The sequence below is a fragment of the Acromyrmex echinatior genome, unplaced genomic scaffold (genome assembly GCF_024713525.1).
Source record: "Acromyrmex echinatior isolate Ae372 unplaced genomic scaffold, ASM2471352v2 Scaffold23, whole genome shotgun sequence".
NCBI classification, from domain to species: Eukaryota; Metazoa; Arthropoda; class Insecta; order Hymenoptera; family Formicidae; genus Acromyrmex; species Acromyrmex echinatior.
In genome coordinates this window covers 277,524-297,500 of record NW_028259057.1, presented here as the reverse complement: position 1 = coordinate 297,500, position 19,977 = coordinate 277,524, and the positions used below count along the sequence as shown (strand labels likewise).

Genomic DNA, 19,977 nt, shown 5'->3' with positions numbered 1-19,977 from the left:
ACATATTTTGCATGTTGCCTCTCTATCGCTTTTTGCGATAAAATAATCCCAAGACCAATCGAATTTATCTACTTTCTTCTCTTCTTCTGATAATATGTCTGGATGTCTCTTCATCAAATGTTCATGTAAAATAGCTAATCTATTATTAGGTATATTGAATTTTTCATTACAATTGTTGCATTTTGCAGCATTACTCTTTGATAATTTTGTGTAATGTTTACGTATATAAAGTCGAGTTGGAATAAAATCTGTCTTTTTAATTACGTCCTCATTTGCAATCATGTTATTGTCTGAATTGCTCTCGTTGTCCTCTACACGATCTGAATTTGGATTGAATATCCTATATTTACATAAGAAGTTATTAAAAAAGCAATAAAAAGTACGTTGAAGCAAGCATATTATTTTCAATTATGCTCATCCTCCGTTATGCGGACTAAATTATAATTTCTTTAAAATCTATTATTCGAACATTTAGTAGTGATAAAAAAATGTAGTTATCAAGCAGATTTAAATATTCTGTAATTCTGATAACTATCCGGTAAAAATTTTAATTTTTGACATTATTTTTCACTAATTTCTTATACTAAACACAGTAATAGTAAATTTGAAACATGGAATTTAGTTTGTTATTTGATAAGGCTGTTTAACATAAATGATTACCGATTAGTTTTATAAGGAATTGCGCTATCAAAGAAACAGGAATTAAAAAAAAAAAAATTGAAATTTCAACTTTCAGAAATCTTGTGTTGTGAAATACACAGTTCCTAATAGATTAAAATTCTTGTTCTGTGTTCCATATTCCTTGCGATTGCTCGCAGTATTATTACACATATATTAAATATTTGATTAAAATTTCTAATTTGTGTGTATGTTACTTCAATTAATTTTGAATTTTTGTTGTTGTTTATAATGCTTAAAAGTGCAAATCATATTTGACGATATGCATCAAAAATCTGTTTAATAAATTTTTCCAGCTTTATTTGATAAATAAGTAAAAGTAAAAAGGGCTACGAGCCTAAAACATAAATTGACAAACTGTATGAGTAGTTAAAAAAGGTTTTTTGAAATAAAACTATGTCATAAATTAAAAATGTAAAATAAAATTTGACAATCAGAAGTTGAACAAACGTTTCGATCCTGGTTGGATCATTTTCAATGTGACAAATAAATTAGTGTGACAAAATAAATTAACAACGGTAATTAACAATAGAGTTATAACGTAAATAAAAAACATATAAAAGATCAAGTAAAATTCGCATTCGGACGCAAATTAACTATAAAACTCGCTCCAAATTGAGAGGAAATCAAATAAACGATTATAGTTGACAAAAATGTGCTCCTCCGAACCGTATGTGTGTATAAGTACGAACATGTTTCTGTTAGCAAGTATAAATTGTAATAATAAATTAACGGTAGAAGTAAATAAAAATAAAAATAAAAATAATAAGAACAATAAGAAAAGTACGAATCGTGTCGCAAACGGTAAAAAGGAAAGTACAAATAAGTCGTAAATAATAAGTCAAATTTAAAGAAAGAAGCAAAAATTATCTTTGATATTATAAGGCAAGCACATAAGAAAAAAGAGTGAAATCGCCAACATGCATTGCATATGTATGATAAGTTTAGAACAAATAAATTCACAATAAATACCTTATGTGTGTGTCGAAATGATGTATTATAGATTAGGCAATGCGAATGGAATCGGAATTGATCGTCTCTCTGAGAAGCTAAGATATAAAGTACGACATATAAAGACAAGAAGGTTGAAATGGAAAACTAGAAAGGGAAGGGGGAAAAAATAATAAGAAGGAAAGAATAAAGTGGAAGGGAGAGAAAGTAGGAAGAGAAGAGAAGGATGAGGAAGGGAAAGCAATCAAGAGGGAGAAAGAGACTGGATGATCTGTGAATAAGTATCGGGTAAAGATTCGGTATCGTTCTGTCTATTAAGGCCTTGTTTCTGTCTTTTAATATGAATCATTTCAGATACCAATCTCTTATTGTAAGAAGATTCGCAGTCCAAAATGATTTATTTGATAATATTTATTTGCCTTACATTTTCTCTTGTTGTCATTAATCATTTTACTAGTATTAATTTTATATTCTTTATTACGGTAATTAATTTTTAATTCAATTGGAATATACCTACTTGTGATAACATGCTAAATGCCTCTTGAGTTCAGTTACTGTATGGTACTTAATTGTTACGTCACATTTTTTGCATGTTGCCTCTTTATCGCTTTTTACGATAAAATAATCCCAAGACCAATCGAATTTATCTTCTTTTTTCTCTTCTTCTGATAATATGTCTGGATGTCTCTTCACCAAATGTTCATGTAAATTAACTAATCTAGTCTTATATATAGTCACTTTTACATTACAATGATTACATTTTGCCTCATTACTACTTGTTAATTTTGTATAATGGCCACGTATCCAACGACGAACTGGGATTAGAATGTCGTCTACTTCTTGTTCTGCCATTATAACGTTTTATAAGGATTATTGGTAACTAATCACAAAAGGTACAGAAACGATGTAAAGAATCGTTTGCAAAAGCTGTTGCTAAACTGTTTACAGACAGAGATATTATTCTTTGATGGAATACTTATAAATATTGATGTTTGTATTTTTGAATTTGTTTGATAACGAGATTTAATAGATCTATTTATATAGCTCTTATATATTACAATATCTAGCTCTTATATTACATTTTAAATATTATATTAAGTGACAACATTTCCATTCTGAAATCTGTGTGAAATCAATCGAATTTTTATATTTCGTTATTATTCTAGACAACGCTAATTAATCCACAAAGCACAACGAAACATAAAATATAAAATAACTGTTCATTTATTGAAGCACAAAAAGCATAATATACTCTCTAAATCTTTTGTGATGAAAACTCAATCTTGAAAAAAATGAATTAAAACTTTTCATTCTTGATTAAACAAAAAGTAGCAGATTTTCATTCTTTTGAAGTAATATTTCTTTTGGAGTGAGATTTATTCCAAAGGAACAAATTCTTCCTTCTTTTTTTTGGAATTGGAGACTTTATTCTTTAAATTTAATTCCAAAAGAGTAAAATCTTACTTAAAGAAAATGAATTCTCACTTCTCTTAAAGAGTGAAAATGTTCTCATTTTTTTTCAAGACTGGCTCACTTTTTAATCTTCTTGTAAAATTTAACTCCAAAAAATTTAAACAGTATATTTAGCAATTTAATTTTTATTAAATATTGAATACTTATTTTGAAATAATTTACCGACATTTTACAGACGTTTTAGCGTTTATTATTACGGTGTCTTCGTTGTGCTTAGCGCTGTGCATAAGCAAGTTCGTGCTACTACTGCTTTCATTCGTTCAATGAAACTCGAGTTGACAGGCGTAGCGCAAACTGTTCCGTGTATCGTCGTGCATTACCTCTCGAAACGTGGTCTCGACAAGTGCTAAAAGATATACATCGTAATAATACTTCACGCTTATTAGAGTAAGTGATTGCTAACTCGCGTAATTAAAGTTCCATAAACGAATTAAGATAACGATTGCTTTTTGCAAAAAGATATTTTATTTAGTAGAAATTAGAAAAACAAAAAATAGCAATTATTAATTATTTTTTTTACTTTATTTATGGATAATAACTATATGTTTTTAATACAATATATCGAAATTTCCCTGTATAGTTACTTTAATAAGTTATTTTTAAATTAAAATATAAAACGGATCGCTTGACGGTTTGATATGTAAACGTTGTTGCGTAGATATTCATATCGTTATCAAATTTGCAAGGCTATCACTAGCTTTATCTGATATAGTTTTGATATCAACAACTTTAAATTAAAATTACTCAGAAACTAAAATCGCAATCAAAAATCTGAGAACAATTTTATTATATAATGTTATACATCGATATCTTTCGATTGCGACCGCTCCAAATAATAAAATTGGTGAAGCGGATACCGAGATCTAGAGATCGTTTCCCAAAAGGGACCATACAGCTTTTCAAATTTTTTTAGACGTACGTGTGACACGAATGCATATACACTTTAAAGTGTTTTGTTCATTAAACTGCTGTTTACAATGCTTTCATAGAATTTTGATTTTAATATAAAATTAAAGTAAAATTAGCAATGAAAGTGATTCTTAATGCGAATACGGGTGTAATTTATGTATACCAGAAACAAACAGGGAGAGGACGAGAGCGAACGAACGAGAGAGAGAGAGAGAGAAAGATAGAGAGAGAGAGAGAGAGAGAGAGAGAGAGAGAGAGAGAGAGAGTGAGAAAGACGATAAATAACGATGACGATACAACTACGTTGTCGTTAGACGTCAATGATGGCAACGACGACGATATAGGACGACGACGATGACGCCGGGCGATGCCGATAAGACATGCGATTTAAATTAGATTTAAAAGTAGATTTAAAATTAATTATAATCTTAATTGTAATTGTGATTGTAATTTTAATGTTGATTAATGTCAATTAAGCAATAAATAGTTCAATTCTCGTATGTAACATTTACTTATTATATTTCGAGATCAAACAGCGCGCGCGGCAAATTTTTTTACATAAAATATTCTGGTTTTTTAATAAAATTTTCTCATTTTGTGATGCTTAATATCTTTAATTTTTTTACAATAGATTAAATGTTGTATTTCATTGCAAACTGCATTTTTTTTTAATCTACTGAGGGATAATTTATAATAAAAAATTAACAATATTATTACATGAATTATATGATTTATGTAACTTTTTCTTTTTTTTTAGTTTATATATCACTTTTTTATGGGTTTACAGGAGATACATGTAAATTTGGCGCCATTTTTTATCTTTTTTTTAAAAAGATATTTATCACACTGCAAATTAGTGTTATTTATATTATTTTCTAGAATATAATTATATTAAAAAGCTGATGAATGAAAAGTTTGCAATGAAATTTCGCATTTGTGATAATTTCTATTATGATTAACATGATGTTTTCACATATAAATTTATACGATATTCACAGACAGGACGCATACATACGCATATGTGAACTATGACGAGGACAACTCAGAATCAGGTTCATTTCTCTCTATTACACTGAGTCAACAGTTTAATTATAGAAATTTGTATAATGCCCGATTGCACCAATGTTCCTTTAACTTTAAGCGAGGCTTTAAACGCTTCCTGTCTCGCTTTAAAGCAAAAGAGAGACAGAGACACAGAGAATTTTAAACCTTGTTTAAAGTTAAAGTAACATTGATGCAACTGGGCCTAAGAAACACAAATTATATTAGGTGTTGGAATTAATTCGTAGCGTTTTTTAATGAAAGAATGTTATTTATTTCACATGAGCATTAAAAAATACATTAATGAAAGTACTTCCCATCACTTGTAAAACGCTACGAATTAATTCCAACACCTAATATTTCTATCAAAGTTGAGAGGTAATTCATTATCTGTAATACAGTTAGAGTCATTTTTCAGTAAGCGTATCTAACTTCTTTTTTTCCATATATATATATATATTATATATAATAGCATAAATACACACGCGTGTGCGTACGTATGCGTGTGCGCGCGCGTGTGTGTACGTGTACATATATACAACACATGTCTAAACTTTATTTATTGAATTATTTACACATGCATATATGAAGTTTCGGAACGCGATGTGTGTTTCGGTTGAGTTTCCTTTCTGCTCGAATGTCGGAACGACAAGCGGCAATCTCGTAGTAGACGTAGCATATAAATGAAATTTTCGAATACTCTTTGCTCTTACATTAAAGCTCGTAACTCGTTTCTGCAAGCATAGTATTGTTCTTTGAGGTTTTCTGTAAATCGCCAGCTACTTATGCCAAGTCTAAATTTACTGTATACATTTTTGACTCGACTCGGATGTCGAGTCTTAGTAAGAAGCGCCATTCCTCCTATCGGTCGCGTGCAAACGAAGTATCGCTATTCAACTATAGAAATGGATTGAACCATTGTAAATAAACCAGTAATATATTATCAGCCGGAAATGCCATAATAATATATTTTTGTATATATAAAAATATATATCAGGATCGTTAGAGAAGGAATCGTGCGTCCTTGCTGCATCGACGATGATGCCAGAATCGATAGAAATCACATTCTTGAATTGCAGAACGAAACAGAAGTACGACAGAGTGAGACAGAGAAAAAACAAAAAAGGATAGAAATCCTCCGATTGTAATCGGTGAGACTCCGCATGCCGAGCTGGTCTCGTCGAACGAAACAGCGAGTCTATCCTTCAGAGTCTCTCTCTCTCTCTCTCTCTCTCTCCTCTCCTCTCCTCTCCTCTCCTCTCCTCTCCTCCCTCCTCCCATCTCTCTACGGTCGCTTGTTTCTAGCGACCGAAAATGCTTTCTGGAAAATTTTGGCCGCTCAATGTGTATCATTAAGAGGAGAAGGAACATTATAGATAACATATAAGTTTTAATAAATTATGTTAATCCTATATCTCTCCAATTTATGTATAATAGCAAAAATAATTTCATCAACACGATAATTTACGAGATATTGATATTTCTATGATTTTTCATGAGCGTTATATACCACGTTCATAGAAATGATTTGCAAGACCTCGGCGTGGTCTCACGCGTAAGATGCGAGTTCTGAATGTTAGAGATCTCATGATCGATTCCTTTTTTCTTTCATAATTTTTTTTTTAAATAAGTGACATTGTTAACAAACATATTAGGTGTTGGAATTAATTCGTAGCGTTTTTTAATAAAAGAATGTTATTTATTTCACATGAGCATTAAAAAATACATTAATGAAAGTACTTCCCATCACTTGTAAAACGCTACGAATTAATTCCAACACCTAATATATTATAGGCTAAATATATTTTTATTTAATTATTGAAATTATATGTGTATTTCTAAAAAAGTTTTAATTTTCCTTTAAAAAAAATCCAAAAAAAAATCATGTTTCTATAATAATGTTACGTCGATCAGTACTTTCTGTGAAATGTTTTTTTAATAATTATCATCCGAATGAAAATTCTGATAATCAATCAAATCGCAAAAGTGCGAATAATATAATTATAAGGATGATTAATATAATAATAAGGATAATGTCAATATAATTTTATAATTAACAAATCAAAAAGCCTTTATATGTGCCTTTATATGCAATATACAAATAATTTTTTATTTATCTATTAAAGTGATTCGGTATTCTTCCTAGAGTTATTGGAATACATGTTAAATTTTGAGTCGACTTTTGAAACATCGCCTTCTTTTCCACTGCCGCCGCCGCGCAATGTTCGACGGCTGAGCTGCACCGGATCGCGCGCGGATGTGTATCTCAAGAGCGTTGCACTAAGAAATATGCTCCGTACCTTCTAGCAAATTATCAATCCTTTACTTTCTTTAGTCTTCTGTGATGTCTTCTTTATTCAACATGCCTTCTTTATTCACATGTTGAATAAAGAAGACATTACGGAGTTATTGAAGTTGAATCATTCTAGTTTAAAATTACGCATCTCGTTCTGTATCGACTCTTATTAGTCTTAAATTGATATTTTCAGTATTCTATTTTAAAAGATATTACATTTTGTGACACATAAGCGTGGTCAGTAGCTCTTTGAAAGAAAACCGAATGTATCAATGTAATGTAATATAAAAATAATAAAGTAAATATTTTAAAAGTACATATAATAATATTTAGTAAAATGTATATACTTATTAATATGATGTTCAATTATTAAGAAAATAACAATTATGTAGGACGGAAAATATTTTTATGATAATTTTCATGCTAAAATGTTGTCATGATAATTTTCATGTTGGAAGGTATGATGCAGCATGTTTCTTCATGTATACTGTGACGCTCCTGAGATGCACGTCCGCGCGCGATCCAGCGGTTCAGCCGTCGACTGTTGAGCAGTTGTAAAGGAAAAATAGACAGCACTTCAGAAATTGGTTCGAAATGTGTAACTAGTTCTGAGCACACTGAAGTACACATATAATTTTTATAATTTTATAAAAATATATTTGGAGTAATATGTTCATTAATAACGTTATTTATTTAAAAAAAAAATTAAGAAAAAAAGGAAAAAGCAGGATTGAACATAGGAACATTCTGATCTCAACATTCTGATCTCGCACCTAACGCCCGAGACCACGTTGAATTTTTGCAGACCGCCTCTATGAACGTGGTACATAAAATACACGGAAAATCGTAAACTATATCTCATTAACTATCACGTTTTGAAATCATTTTTGCTATTATATATTAATGAGAAAGGTATATGATTAACTCTTTCACTTATAATATCATGTGAGACTCGTAATAAAGAAATCAGGCCAAACATAAGTATCGTTGATGAGACCCGTGGTACGTCTATCGGGCCAAACATAAACAACATGTTCCAGGCTGTTAATTATGGCACGCGCCATCGTAACTTAAATCGCAGGGCAAAGGATTAATATAATTTAATAAAAATTATGTATTGTCTAGAATGTCTCTTTTCTCCTTATGATACACGCCAAGCGGCCGAGATCGTCGAGAAAATATTTTCGGTCGCTAGAAACAAGCGACGAGAGAAGGACAGAGACAGACTCATTGTTTTGCTAGACGAGTCCAGTTCGGCGTGTCCGCGCGGAGACTCACCGATTACAATCGGAGCTTCCATCCGTTTTTTTTCTCTGTCTCGCTCTATCGAAATAACAGAAATTGAAAGAATTTTAAATCACGAACGCGGTTGCCAGTTCTCCATTTTTTTTTGACAGACTCCGGTTTCTTGGACTAATATTCAATACTCCAGCAGATGTGAAAATCTCCAATTTTTGTCGTCTGCTGGAGTATTAAATATTAGTCCAAGAAACCGAAGTCTGGCAAAAAAAAAAACGGAGAGCTGGCAACCGTGTTTGTGAATTAAAATTCTTTCATTTTCTTTTTATTAAATTATATTAATCATATATCTTTCTCATTAACGTAGCAAAAATGCAAATGCAAAAATGATTTCAAAACATAAACATTGATGAGATATACAATAGTTTAAGACTTTCCGTGCGCTATATGTATCGTGTTCGTCGAGGTGATGCGCAAGAACTCAACGTGGTCTCGAGCGTTGGGTGCAAGATCAGAATATTGAAGATCTTATGTTCGATCCTGCTTTTTCCTTTTTTCACAATTTTTTTTTAATAAATAACGTTATTAATAAACCTTTATTATTCCAAATATACTTTTTATAAAATTACAGAAATTATATACGTATACTTCAATGTGCTCGAAATTAGTTGCGCATTTCGGGCCGATTTCTGAAATGCTGCCTACTTTTCCTTCACAACCGCTTGACGCTTGACGGCCGAACCTCTTACGCGCGGACGTGCCTCACAAGAACGTCACAGTATAAGGAACAGTATGCTGTGACCATATCTTCTAGCAAATTGTCATGAAAATAAAATAAAATAAAATAAAATATTTTCCTTTCTACATAATATTGTATTTTCTTAATAATGGTGATTGAACATCATAATAACTTAATGCATTTTACTGAATGTAATGTTTTTAAAATATTACTTTATTATTTTTATGATACATTCAGTTTCAAAGGGCTAATGATCACATTTTTGTGCCACAGAATGTAATATATTAGGTGTTGGAATTAATTGGTAGCGTTTTACAAGTGATGGGAAGTACTTTCATTAATGTATTTTTTAATGCTCATGTGAAATAAATAACATTCTTTCATTAAAAAACGCTACGAATTAATTCCAATACCTAATAGAATTTTAATTTACCGCGTCATATATCTGGTCTATTTGTATTTTTTTTTAGTGGAACCTGGAATAAACCTGGAATAATGGAGAATGCATTTAAATGATGTATCAATAATAGAACTTCAAAGATAATAGAGTTTTTACAGTAACGTAGATTTAGATACAGTGAACGCCTTTTCTTAATTAGTCGCTAAGGAGAAGATAATGTGACCATGATATCGATTATGTATCTTGTTTCTTAGAGTGAAAAATAAAAATTTTTTGTATGTATATATATATGCATACATATATCGTTTTGCGTGACGCTGTATGTATCAGAAAACAACGGCGTTAGACGAATCTATCAGCTGTAACCAGTATGACTCGCGTTCACTGTATCGTTGCCGCGCAACAGAACTGTCAATTCAGTGTAGTAGTGTTTTACACACAACCATATATATGTGTGTGTGTGTGTGTGTGTGTGTGTGTATGTGTGTGTGTGTGTGTATTTATATAATGTTTTGTGTCCACAAAAAAAAATGTAGTAGCAGAATATTGTCTATCTTTGATAAGAGAAGGTTATGGGTGCTTTCTAACAAGCGACTCAGTACAATATAGTATCTCATTCTTGTATTGGCGAACAAGATTGTAATGATGCACCGTGTCACACTGTATCTCTGTTGGAAGGCACTCTAGAAGGTCAAAATTGCTTATTGTGATGTATGTTTCTTGTTGGAAGGCACCCTGTAAAGCCAGCATAGAAAAGGTTAGCATCTTTATGTCATTCGTGAAAATATCACTTTTATTTATTATACAAGTGATATAGTTATAACAATAATTTGCGCTTTGTTTAATTAGATCCAATGTCAAAGGCGTTCATCGTGGTCTGACTATTTTTAATTTACTGCCAGAGGAGTTAATCGTGAGCTGGCTAGCTATAGACAAATGTCAGAGGCGTTCATCGTGGGCTGACTATTTTTAATTTACTGCCAGAGGCGTTAATCGTGAGCTGGCTAGCTATAACAAAATGCCATAGCTGTAAATCGTGCTTTGGCTAGTTATAGATAAATGTCAGAGGCCTTCATCGTGGACTGACTATTTTTAATTTACTGGCAGAGGCATTCGATTATCAAATTTGGTGACATACAATTACGGAATCAATTTGTAGAATTTTGCGTCTGCAATTAAAGAAATATGAATAGCATTGTCATGATGGATTCAAAAGCTGATTGCTTGACATAATGGAAACAAAGAAACTAATGAAGAAAAAAAAAGACTGAATATCAGTAAACAGCTTCTTTGAAACCTTATAACTTTGGCCTGAAACATTTTTTCTAAAAACGTTAGGTAATAACCTTATAGCACAAGAATGGTCGTAATTCAATCATAGAAGAGAACGTGAATCATAGGTCAACATATTATATTTTGGCGTACTATGCATGCCGATACAAGTATAATTCGCATTCCTTTACGATTATAGTTATAGTCATCTTTATGTTCAGCTCCTAAATCCGGAGTCTTTTTGGACACCCTATATAATAAATATATACATTATACATATATATAACATACATTATACAGTCAATAGTCACATGCATAATTTTCGTACGACGCTGTACGTTTATGAAATATATATAAGGATATCATATTCAAAGCAAAATGTTTTAGCAAATGTATACACTTATAGGTCAATGTGTACGTTGACTAACAGCAAGTTACAATAAGTATATTTTTATTAAATACATTCTGACTATGACTTAGATATATCTTCGGATGTAATCATGTATTTGAAATACATGTATATACGTATAATGTAATAGCACTTTTTCCTTTATTCTCAATACCATTTTAACTTAAGATGTAACATGTATTGTCAGTACGTAAATACATTGCACATACATATGTAGCTATTCCATCTCTTTTTATTATGTTAATGGGCCTTTTACAATTATAAGCCATAAATCAGCCATAAATAAGAAGTCAGAAAAATTAACTGTGATTGATCAATTTTTAGCTTCTGACTTCTAATTTGTAACTAATGGCTTATTGTAGAAGATCCATAAAAGAGAGATAGAAGTTATATCATACTTAGCTTTTCGTACAGATATAATATAGACACATTAGTGAATAATAGAATTATATTTTATGTGCATTATGATGCACTCACATTACAAAACATAAAATATATCTAATTCATATTACGTGTGTGACTACTTCATCTCTTTTTGAAAATGAACGTAACAAAAAGGTGTACTGATCTTTTTTCTACGTTGAAAAAATAAAAAGAGATATGTTTTTTTATGGTCAAATATACAGATATTAATGATATATGCTTTTATATTTTCAATATCAGAATATACATACAACTAACATAAATTAAAGCTAACGAGAATCAAACGCAGATGATCAGACGTAACATCTTAACAAGATAATCAAATTACGAATTCTCTGATAAATTCTCATTTTATGTGTACAGATATACTCATTATATATATTATATATGGATATTCATGAAAAAGAATTACATTATGTATGTGCAATGTCGTATTCATTTATTGATATTATATTATTATTACCTAAAATGACATTGGACGTAAGGAAAAAGTGCTACTAAGGCTACGTATCGAAATAGCTATTAAAGATAAAAATCTGTACTTTATGTATAGATTTTTAATACTGGTGATATATATTGGAACACGGCCTACACTGCATGTATACATAATATAACTGTATTTCTAAGGTCCGATTCTACAAATATAAGATTAACTTCAATTACGATTTATTTTTTTCTCAATTCTAAAATTGGAAAATTTTCCAAAATAAATTTTACATTTGTGGAACCGACCCTAATACACGTCCCTGCTAAGATGGTAATGTAGGAAATGGAATAAAAATATCGATAATTAATCGATCGAATTTCCTGCATGATCATATTAACTCAGAGGGCGTAAGCATCTTATACAATGGAAATGAAAAATCGACCTAAATCTAAAATCATCAAAAATTAACCAGTTAGCTCGGATCTAATTATGTGTGTAGTAAGAAATTATGTGTAGCAAGAAATCAACTTTATCATAAACTTAATTATATTCGATTAATTTTCTTCAACTGTGATTGGTCAATTTATTATGGCTTAAGGCTTTCTGCATTTATTGTACTATCTGAGTGAAGTTTACGAACGCAGTCTAACATTGGAGTATTCGAATTTCGGAGTAAATTTTGAACATAAAATTATCATGGAATATAAAGAATAGGAGGTCGAATTAGGCTATGAAAAGTCCAGATGGTCAAAATCAGGTTTCTAAATTAATATTGGTGGTGCTCGGTAGGCGGCGTTCATATCGCAAAACTCCTCTCATATACGCACACACAATATCGAACACACATAACCTAAGAATAGAGACATTATTTTTTGACATCATGCTCTGATAGTACCAGGAAGACGTAAATTGTTAAAACTGCATGAAGAATGGAGCATTCTTCATGTAAAATTGGTATGACCTATCATGCAAACTGCATAGAAGAACGGTATTGTGGAACAAAGCGACATCTCGATCAAACTAATTCAGATCACAACTTTTAATCACGATTTTTGATGATCTCCTATCCTCTATACTCCACGATAAAAATATAAAATAAAGAAGAAAATTTGTTAGTACGTGTTATTTTCTTAATTTGTAAATATTATTATTTAAATACATTTCAAGAAAAAAAAGTTTTAATATTTATTTTGGTAAATGTTCAGAAAACCCCGTTCCCCTTAAATTTTGATAAAAATATACTAAATCGATGCATTTTTCCACGGAATAAAAAAATCTGACAGAAAAAAGTGTCGTTCTGCTCCGCAGACCGAGATATTAATGTTAAAGTTGACGACTATTTAGGTTAGGAAATATGTCATAGCCGCGAAATACTGCACTACGAGCATACGCTGTGGTAAAATAACCCTTATGTGTGGAAAGTTGTAAATCCATGTCATTTCGTGTTAAAAAACCTAAGTCTAACCTAATCTATTTTTGCGAGGTCGTCTAAGCTCCGCATGTATGGAGCTGAGGGGATGAACGCAATAGGAACCGAATTATTAGACCAATTTGGTCGGGTCCAGGCTCCGAACCGCAAGGGAATCGTGGGGAAAGACTGACACAAATCGGGAGGCACTTCGTTTCGAAGCTCCTAACGAGCCAGTCGAATGGAGGACGAAGTGGAAACCTCAACTCGTGCTCCGCTAAACAGACACACGAGTCGGATGTATTTTTAATTCAAAAGGCCCAAACTGGATCAATGTGCCGGGAGAGCACACTTTACGCCAGATGTACGTCCGTATGCTCTGGCTTTCGGTGATGGAACTTAATCCAAGTGACCAGGGAGAGAGCTTACAATAAATACAAGAAGAAATTTTTTAAATTAACAAACGAGGGTTTAGTTTAATAGTACTATAATAAAATAATATTTATAAAAGCAATATTTTTCTTAAGTATAAAAGTACAATTCTTTGATTCTCTATTCTGAAATGTGTAGCGTATGGATTTATGTATGTGTGAGTGTGTATATGTGTGTGCTTGTGGAAAGAAAGTTGCGTGTAATACTGGTGTTATTTTGTGTGAGGAGGATTTGGAAGGAGGAGAGAGAAATTAAAGTTGTGTAGAGTCATATGTTTGGAAGAAAAGAGGATCAACAGGAATGAGGGATGGTATGGAGACTGAAAATAGGCAAGTAGATCCTGCGATGCAGACTATCACTCGGTCATTAGTGGAAAGAATAAAGTAAGATATGTATTCCAACAACTGATGGGCGTTATGAAAGAGCAAAGGAAGGAAATTAACGAGGAAATAAATAAGCGTCAAATTGAACAGGAGGAATTGAGGGGGTGATATGCAAGACGGGAAATTCCGCAATCGGGGGTGATATCGGATGTGAAACAACGAAAGGACTGGACGGGAAGAGATCATCGAAGAAGTCTGGGGACAGATCGGAGTCAGGGAAGTAAGAAATTTCTAATAGCGGTGAAAAATCGAGGGACTGAACGACTGAAGTCTGTGCTTGGGCCGATGTCTGATGCTGAATTAGCGAAGATTGATCCTGAGAGTTTTGCGCGATGTTAGAGCGGACACGGGCGGTAAGTCGGCGCGCGTTGTTAATCCCCGCTAAGTGCCGATGACAAGGGGCGGAAAAACTGCGTGAACGCACTAAAAATTTGATCGTCTTTAAAGAGGAATCACATAAAAGGAAGAGGGACTACCCAGTGTATTACAGCGAAATCAAAACTTACTATTTGGCGATAACGATGAATAAGATGCCCAAGAGACCGTCGGAGAGGGTGCCGTCGATTGTCGGATGCTGAGCGTCTGCTTCGTAAAATTTCCCGATCAGGCAGTGCCGTTGGTCTTAAGTTGGTTTTGCACTAACTCTACTGGAGAAAAAGGGCTTTGAGAATCGGATGAAGCCTTTTTCAAAAGTCCCGACTATAACTTTCCAAAACTCGGAGAAAAATCACTCTGAGGGCCACGGAACCGTGGTTTTTATACTAATCGCCTCTGATTATTCCAATTTGGATTGGTGGAATAGGTTTCATTAACTAGTAGTAGGATTTTTCTTTGCTCTCGGATTGGTCAAGATCTGGGGAAGGAAAAGATGTTGACCGAAGTCTATGGAAAAGTGTTCTCCTAAATTTTATGACCTTAAAATTTATGGAAAAACGCGCAGTGCGTCAAGAAAGCGCACGTGCAGCGTCGGTACGAGATTGTTCAGAATCTACCCCTGAACATCTCATATCGCCTCTTAGATTTTGTGATCACTCGTGAGAATCGTCTGCGACTTGACCGTTAAAAAGTATCTTGGAGCCAGTCTTACGCTTTCAATGATATATTTATTATTATTTTAGCCACTGTGTCCGAAAGGCACAAATTTGATGTCCTTTTGGTCCCGCCGCTCGTGCACGTGCATGTCGATTTTTAGTTTATCTCGGATATTTTTAGTTTACCCGTTTTTTTGAGGTGGCCCTTATTAGCGTGGAAAATTGTAAATCCATGTCATTTCGCGTTAAAAAATCTTACTCTACAGTCGGAGTTTGACTGCATGCTCTGAACTAGCCTGGAGCAGGTATGATGCATAAGAGGTAATTTCGGAAGAGACACCCCCGTATAGATGAAAAGCCGAATAGGCGATAGGCACGAGAAAGCATATGAATAATTATTTTTTCTTTTTGTCATAATCATTAGTTCAGTAGTTACTTAGAAATTAGCATTGTAATTATATAATATACCCATCACACCTCGATAGTACAGGAGCAAAGATAATGATTAAGAAATTGATCAATCGAAATGGGCGACGATATCCATCTGAAGCAATCATTAAATGAGTATTAATTAAATGAGTATTAATTTCTTTTGATTTTGATAGTTTCGTTCGTTTTTCTTGATGTATTTTTGTTACTTTTTATTTGGATAGTTGGTACCGCGTCACTGCATATATTAGCGAAGATTACAAGTATGGTTAGTTATTTGACCATTAGCGTTAACTGTGAGATAAAATGATTCACGTTGGCGCGAAAGTGCGTTCCAGTCACGTAGAACAAGATAAGGAGCCCACCGTATCGACAGAAATAAGGATACAGGAATACTTATCAAAAGTAGAGCAATTCAGAAAAACGAAGTTATGGTCGAACGAGGGACCCAATCAGAGATCCGAAACCATTAATCTCCATGGAGAATAAAGAAAAATAACGGGTTCGAATCCCGAAATATCATAGGGCAAATACCCCTAACATTCGTATATAAGGGCGCATGATATTCCAAATATGCAGTCATTCTTCAAGGCAAGAAACCCATACAAAGTCGATATTACAAGTTTTTATTTCTAATGTATAAGGTGCTTGCACCCTCTAAGTAATATGATCATGCAGGAAATTCGATTGAATAATTATCGACATTTTTATTCCGTTTCCTATATAATCATCTGAGGGACAAAAACATGTATTAAATTGGATCCCATAAATGTAAGATTTATTTTATTTTCCAATTTTAGAATTTCCAATTTTAGAATTGAGAAAAACATAAACCGGGTTTGAAGTTAATCTTATATTTGTGGAATCGTGCTTTAGAAATACAGTTGTATTATGTAGGGTATTGCATCACCTTACAGGTCAGTATGATGGGTTGTCTGTTCGAGCAGGCGCGCAAGGTCATTCACATTTGTAGACTTCGGCACACAATCAATGGCATCTTCTTTTCCAATAAAGTTCGTAACATATCAAATTGTGATGTAATTATGACGAACTTCCGTAGAAATAGGTTAAAACAGAAGTAACAAGATATAAGTTAAAAACGAATTTTATCGTGAAAACAAAGCATATCTTCCTTCTTATAAGAAAAACTCGATCATAGTTGATCATAATCAATATGTGATATAATTTAATTACTTGAATTATTTTTACAGAGAACAAAGTCAGAAATAAACATCTTTGCAAATTTAAATTATAAATCGACCAATAAATTTGATTCACTGCAAATTTAAGTAACAACAATTAACGACAAATTTTGTAATATTTATTTTGAAAGAATAATAATTCATTAATAAATTGATAATTTAATAAACTGATTAATAAGCATATACAATTATTTATATCAATAGCTATATTACATCTATATTTTATAAATCTCTAAGATGATTATTATTAAAAAGCATACATTGAATATGATGCAAATTGGTAAGTTTTATAAAATGAAATTTAATATCACGTTTAATAAACATTTTGAATTAATAATTCTTTTGTAGTTACATGTGTTACTGTTTAGCATTATTTATATAAATATGCTTATCATCATATATTAATTGACTGTTAATTTAATATTAAAATATTAAGATTCCAAAATAAATTACGCAGAAGATCCGCCGATAATTGTTTTTATCGTTATTTATGATATTTACTGTATCAAGCTAGATTTACTATAGTATCGTTGTAAATTTTTCTACATAAGTGCCATTTTAATATCAATATTTTGTACCATATTCTTAATATATATCATTATTTTTAATTAATATTTATTAGGTGTATGACTTTGCTTATACCGTTTTCGTATAGACAGCTTTAGCGGTAAGTAGTGATCGAAATAAATAGATCATAGACGTCACACAATAAACTTGGGCATCTGTCAACATAACCCCATAGAAACATTAATCGATTTGTGTCTGCATCATAAAGTTATTCTCGATTGAAAATGTTAGTTTACGAGCCAAATTCTTGTCATTTGCGGGAGGTTTTAATTTTCTGCTTCAATATGAAGAAATCTGCGGCTGAGGCTCATCGAATGCTTTCAAATATTTATGGTGAAGCCGCTATTAGTGAAAGAACGTGTCGTAAGTGGTTTCAACACTTCAAGAACGGTGATTTTCACGTCGAAGACCAGCATAGCGGTGGAAGAGAGAAGGTTTTCGAAGATGCAGAATTGAAGGTATTACTTGATCAAGACTCGTGTCAAAATCAAAAAGAATTGGCACGATCATTAGGAGTGACTCAATCAGCCATTTCAAAACGTCTCAAAGCCATGGGAATGATTCAGAAGCAAGGAAATTGGGTGCCGTATGAGTTGAAGCCGAGAGATGTTGAACGGCGTTTGTTTGCTTGTGAACAACTGCTTGAAAGGCAAAGACGGAAGGGCTTTCTGCATCGCATTGTGACTGGGGACGAAAAATGGATTCATTACGATAATCCCAAGCGCAGAAAATCATGGGGAGTTCCCGGCCATGCTTCCACGTCGACGGCCAAACCAAATATTTACGGCTCCAAGATCATGCTCTGTATTTGGTGAGACCAGCTCGGCGTAGTATATTATGAGCCGTTAAAACCGACTGAAACAATCACAGGCGATCAGTATCGAACGCAATTGATGCGTTTGAGCCGAGCATTGAAAGACAAACGGCTGCAATACAACGAGAGACACGATAAAGTGATTTTGCAGCATGACAATGCTCGACCCCATGTTGCGAAAGTGGTCAAGACATACTTGGAAACGTTGAAATGGGAAGTCCTACCCCACCCGTATTCTCCAAACGTTGCTCCCTCTGACTATCACTTGTTTCGATCAATGGCACACGACCTGGCTGACCAGCACTTCCGGTCTTATGAAGAAGTAAAAAATTGGATCGATTCGTGGATCGCCTCAAAAGATGACCAGTTTTTTCGACGCGGGATTCGTATGCTGCCCGAAAGATGGGAGAAAGTAGTGGCCAGCGATGGACAATACTTTGAATCATAAATGTTTAACCAGTTTTTTACAATAAAGCCTTTTTTTTTTTTTTTTTTTTTTGATAATGGAGGGGAAATGCCTGACGCATACCCCGAGCCTCGGGGGAGAGCCCGGGGTTATGTGGGGCTTGCACCCACTAAAACCCCTCCGAGTGTCCTTACCTGGCCTTGCATGAGGGACTCCCAGGAACGCGTGCAGCATACTTCTGGGAGTCCCTCAGGCCAGTCGGCTCATTGCCGACTTCTATTCCCGTCCGGGGATTTTTATGGCGTCGTCTGAGAGACGACGTGACCCCGGGCGGTGCTTGGCACCTTCGACTTTATTCGGGCGCTGGGGGGACACCACCCCCTGCGCCCGCCACCCCGGTTGGTGTTGGGGGGCGGGAGTTGGGGATCACGGCCCCCGCCGCGATCCCCAGCCCCTCGAGGGGCGCCAATCAGAAGTTTGGCGCCCCTCATGCTTCGGCGCCGCGAGAGAAAGTCTCGCGGCGCACCCCCCGCGCGCGGCGGCGCAGAGCTCCCCGCCCGGTCGCGCATTCGACGCGGCCGGAGAATCATGAGCCACTGCACCCTGCGCACGCGGAGGGTTATCCTGTTTCCGGCGGCGGATCGACCCTAGGGTCGGCGATCCGCCGCCGCTTCACTGCGCCCCGCGTCCGAGACGCGGGGCCGTCACTGATGATGGTGGCGGCGGAGGTGGAGGGTTCACTGACCCCGACACTCCCGCACACCACCCCACCGTCCTCCTCTTCACTCCTCTCATCTATGGGGGAAGGAGGTCGCCGTCGTTCTCGCCCCGTGGGGTGGTCCCGGCGGCGGGTACGCGCGAGGGGTGACCCGGGGCGCGAGCGATCCGGTTGGAGCCGGCGCCCGCGTTGACCCCCAACGCCACCACCCCTCGCATCTCCTTCCCCCCCGTCAGCCCCGCCACCCGGAGGCGGCGGGGGCGGGAGAAGGCCCCGACCTCCCGGTGCCCTCTCCCTCTGCCTCTCAGCCTCCTCCTTCTGCGACATCAC

At 34.5% G+C, this 19,977-nt stretch overlaps 1 protein-coding gene across 2 annotated transcripts in view; it reads right to left on the bottom strand.

Annotated features, from left to right (window-relative positions):
* The window catches only part of LOC105151168 (uncharacterized), a 212,709-nt gene that overhangs the window by 1,413 nt on the left and 191,319 nt on the right, over window positions 1-19,977 (bottom strand). For both annotated transcript variants that reach the window (XR_015548388.1, XM_087416482.1), the window contains 4 exons: window positions 11,073-11,248; window positions 2,147-10,895; window positions 1,651-1,727; window positions 1-340 (listed from right to left, as the gene is read on the bottom strand). The exon at window positions 1-340 is cut by the window's left edge and continues 62 nt beyond it. Coding sequence is in view for 1 of the 2 variants with exons in the window: in XM_087416482.1 (XP_087272608.1) it covers window positions 1,676-1,727; window positions 2,147-2,481 (387 nt within the window). In the remaining variant the exon portion in view is untranslated. The remainder of the gene's footprint in view (window positions 341-1,650; window positions 1,728-2,146; window positions 10,896-11,072; window positions 11,249-19,977) is intronic.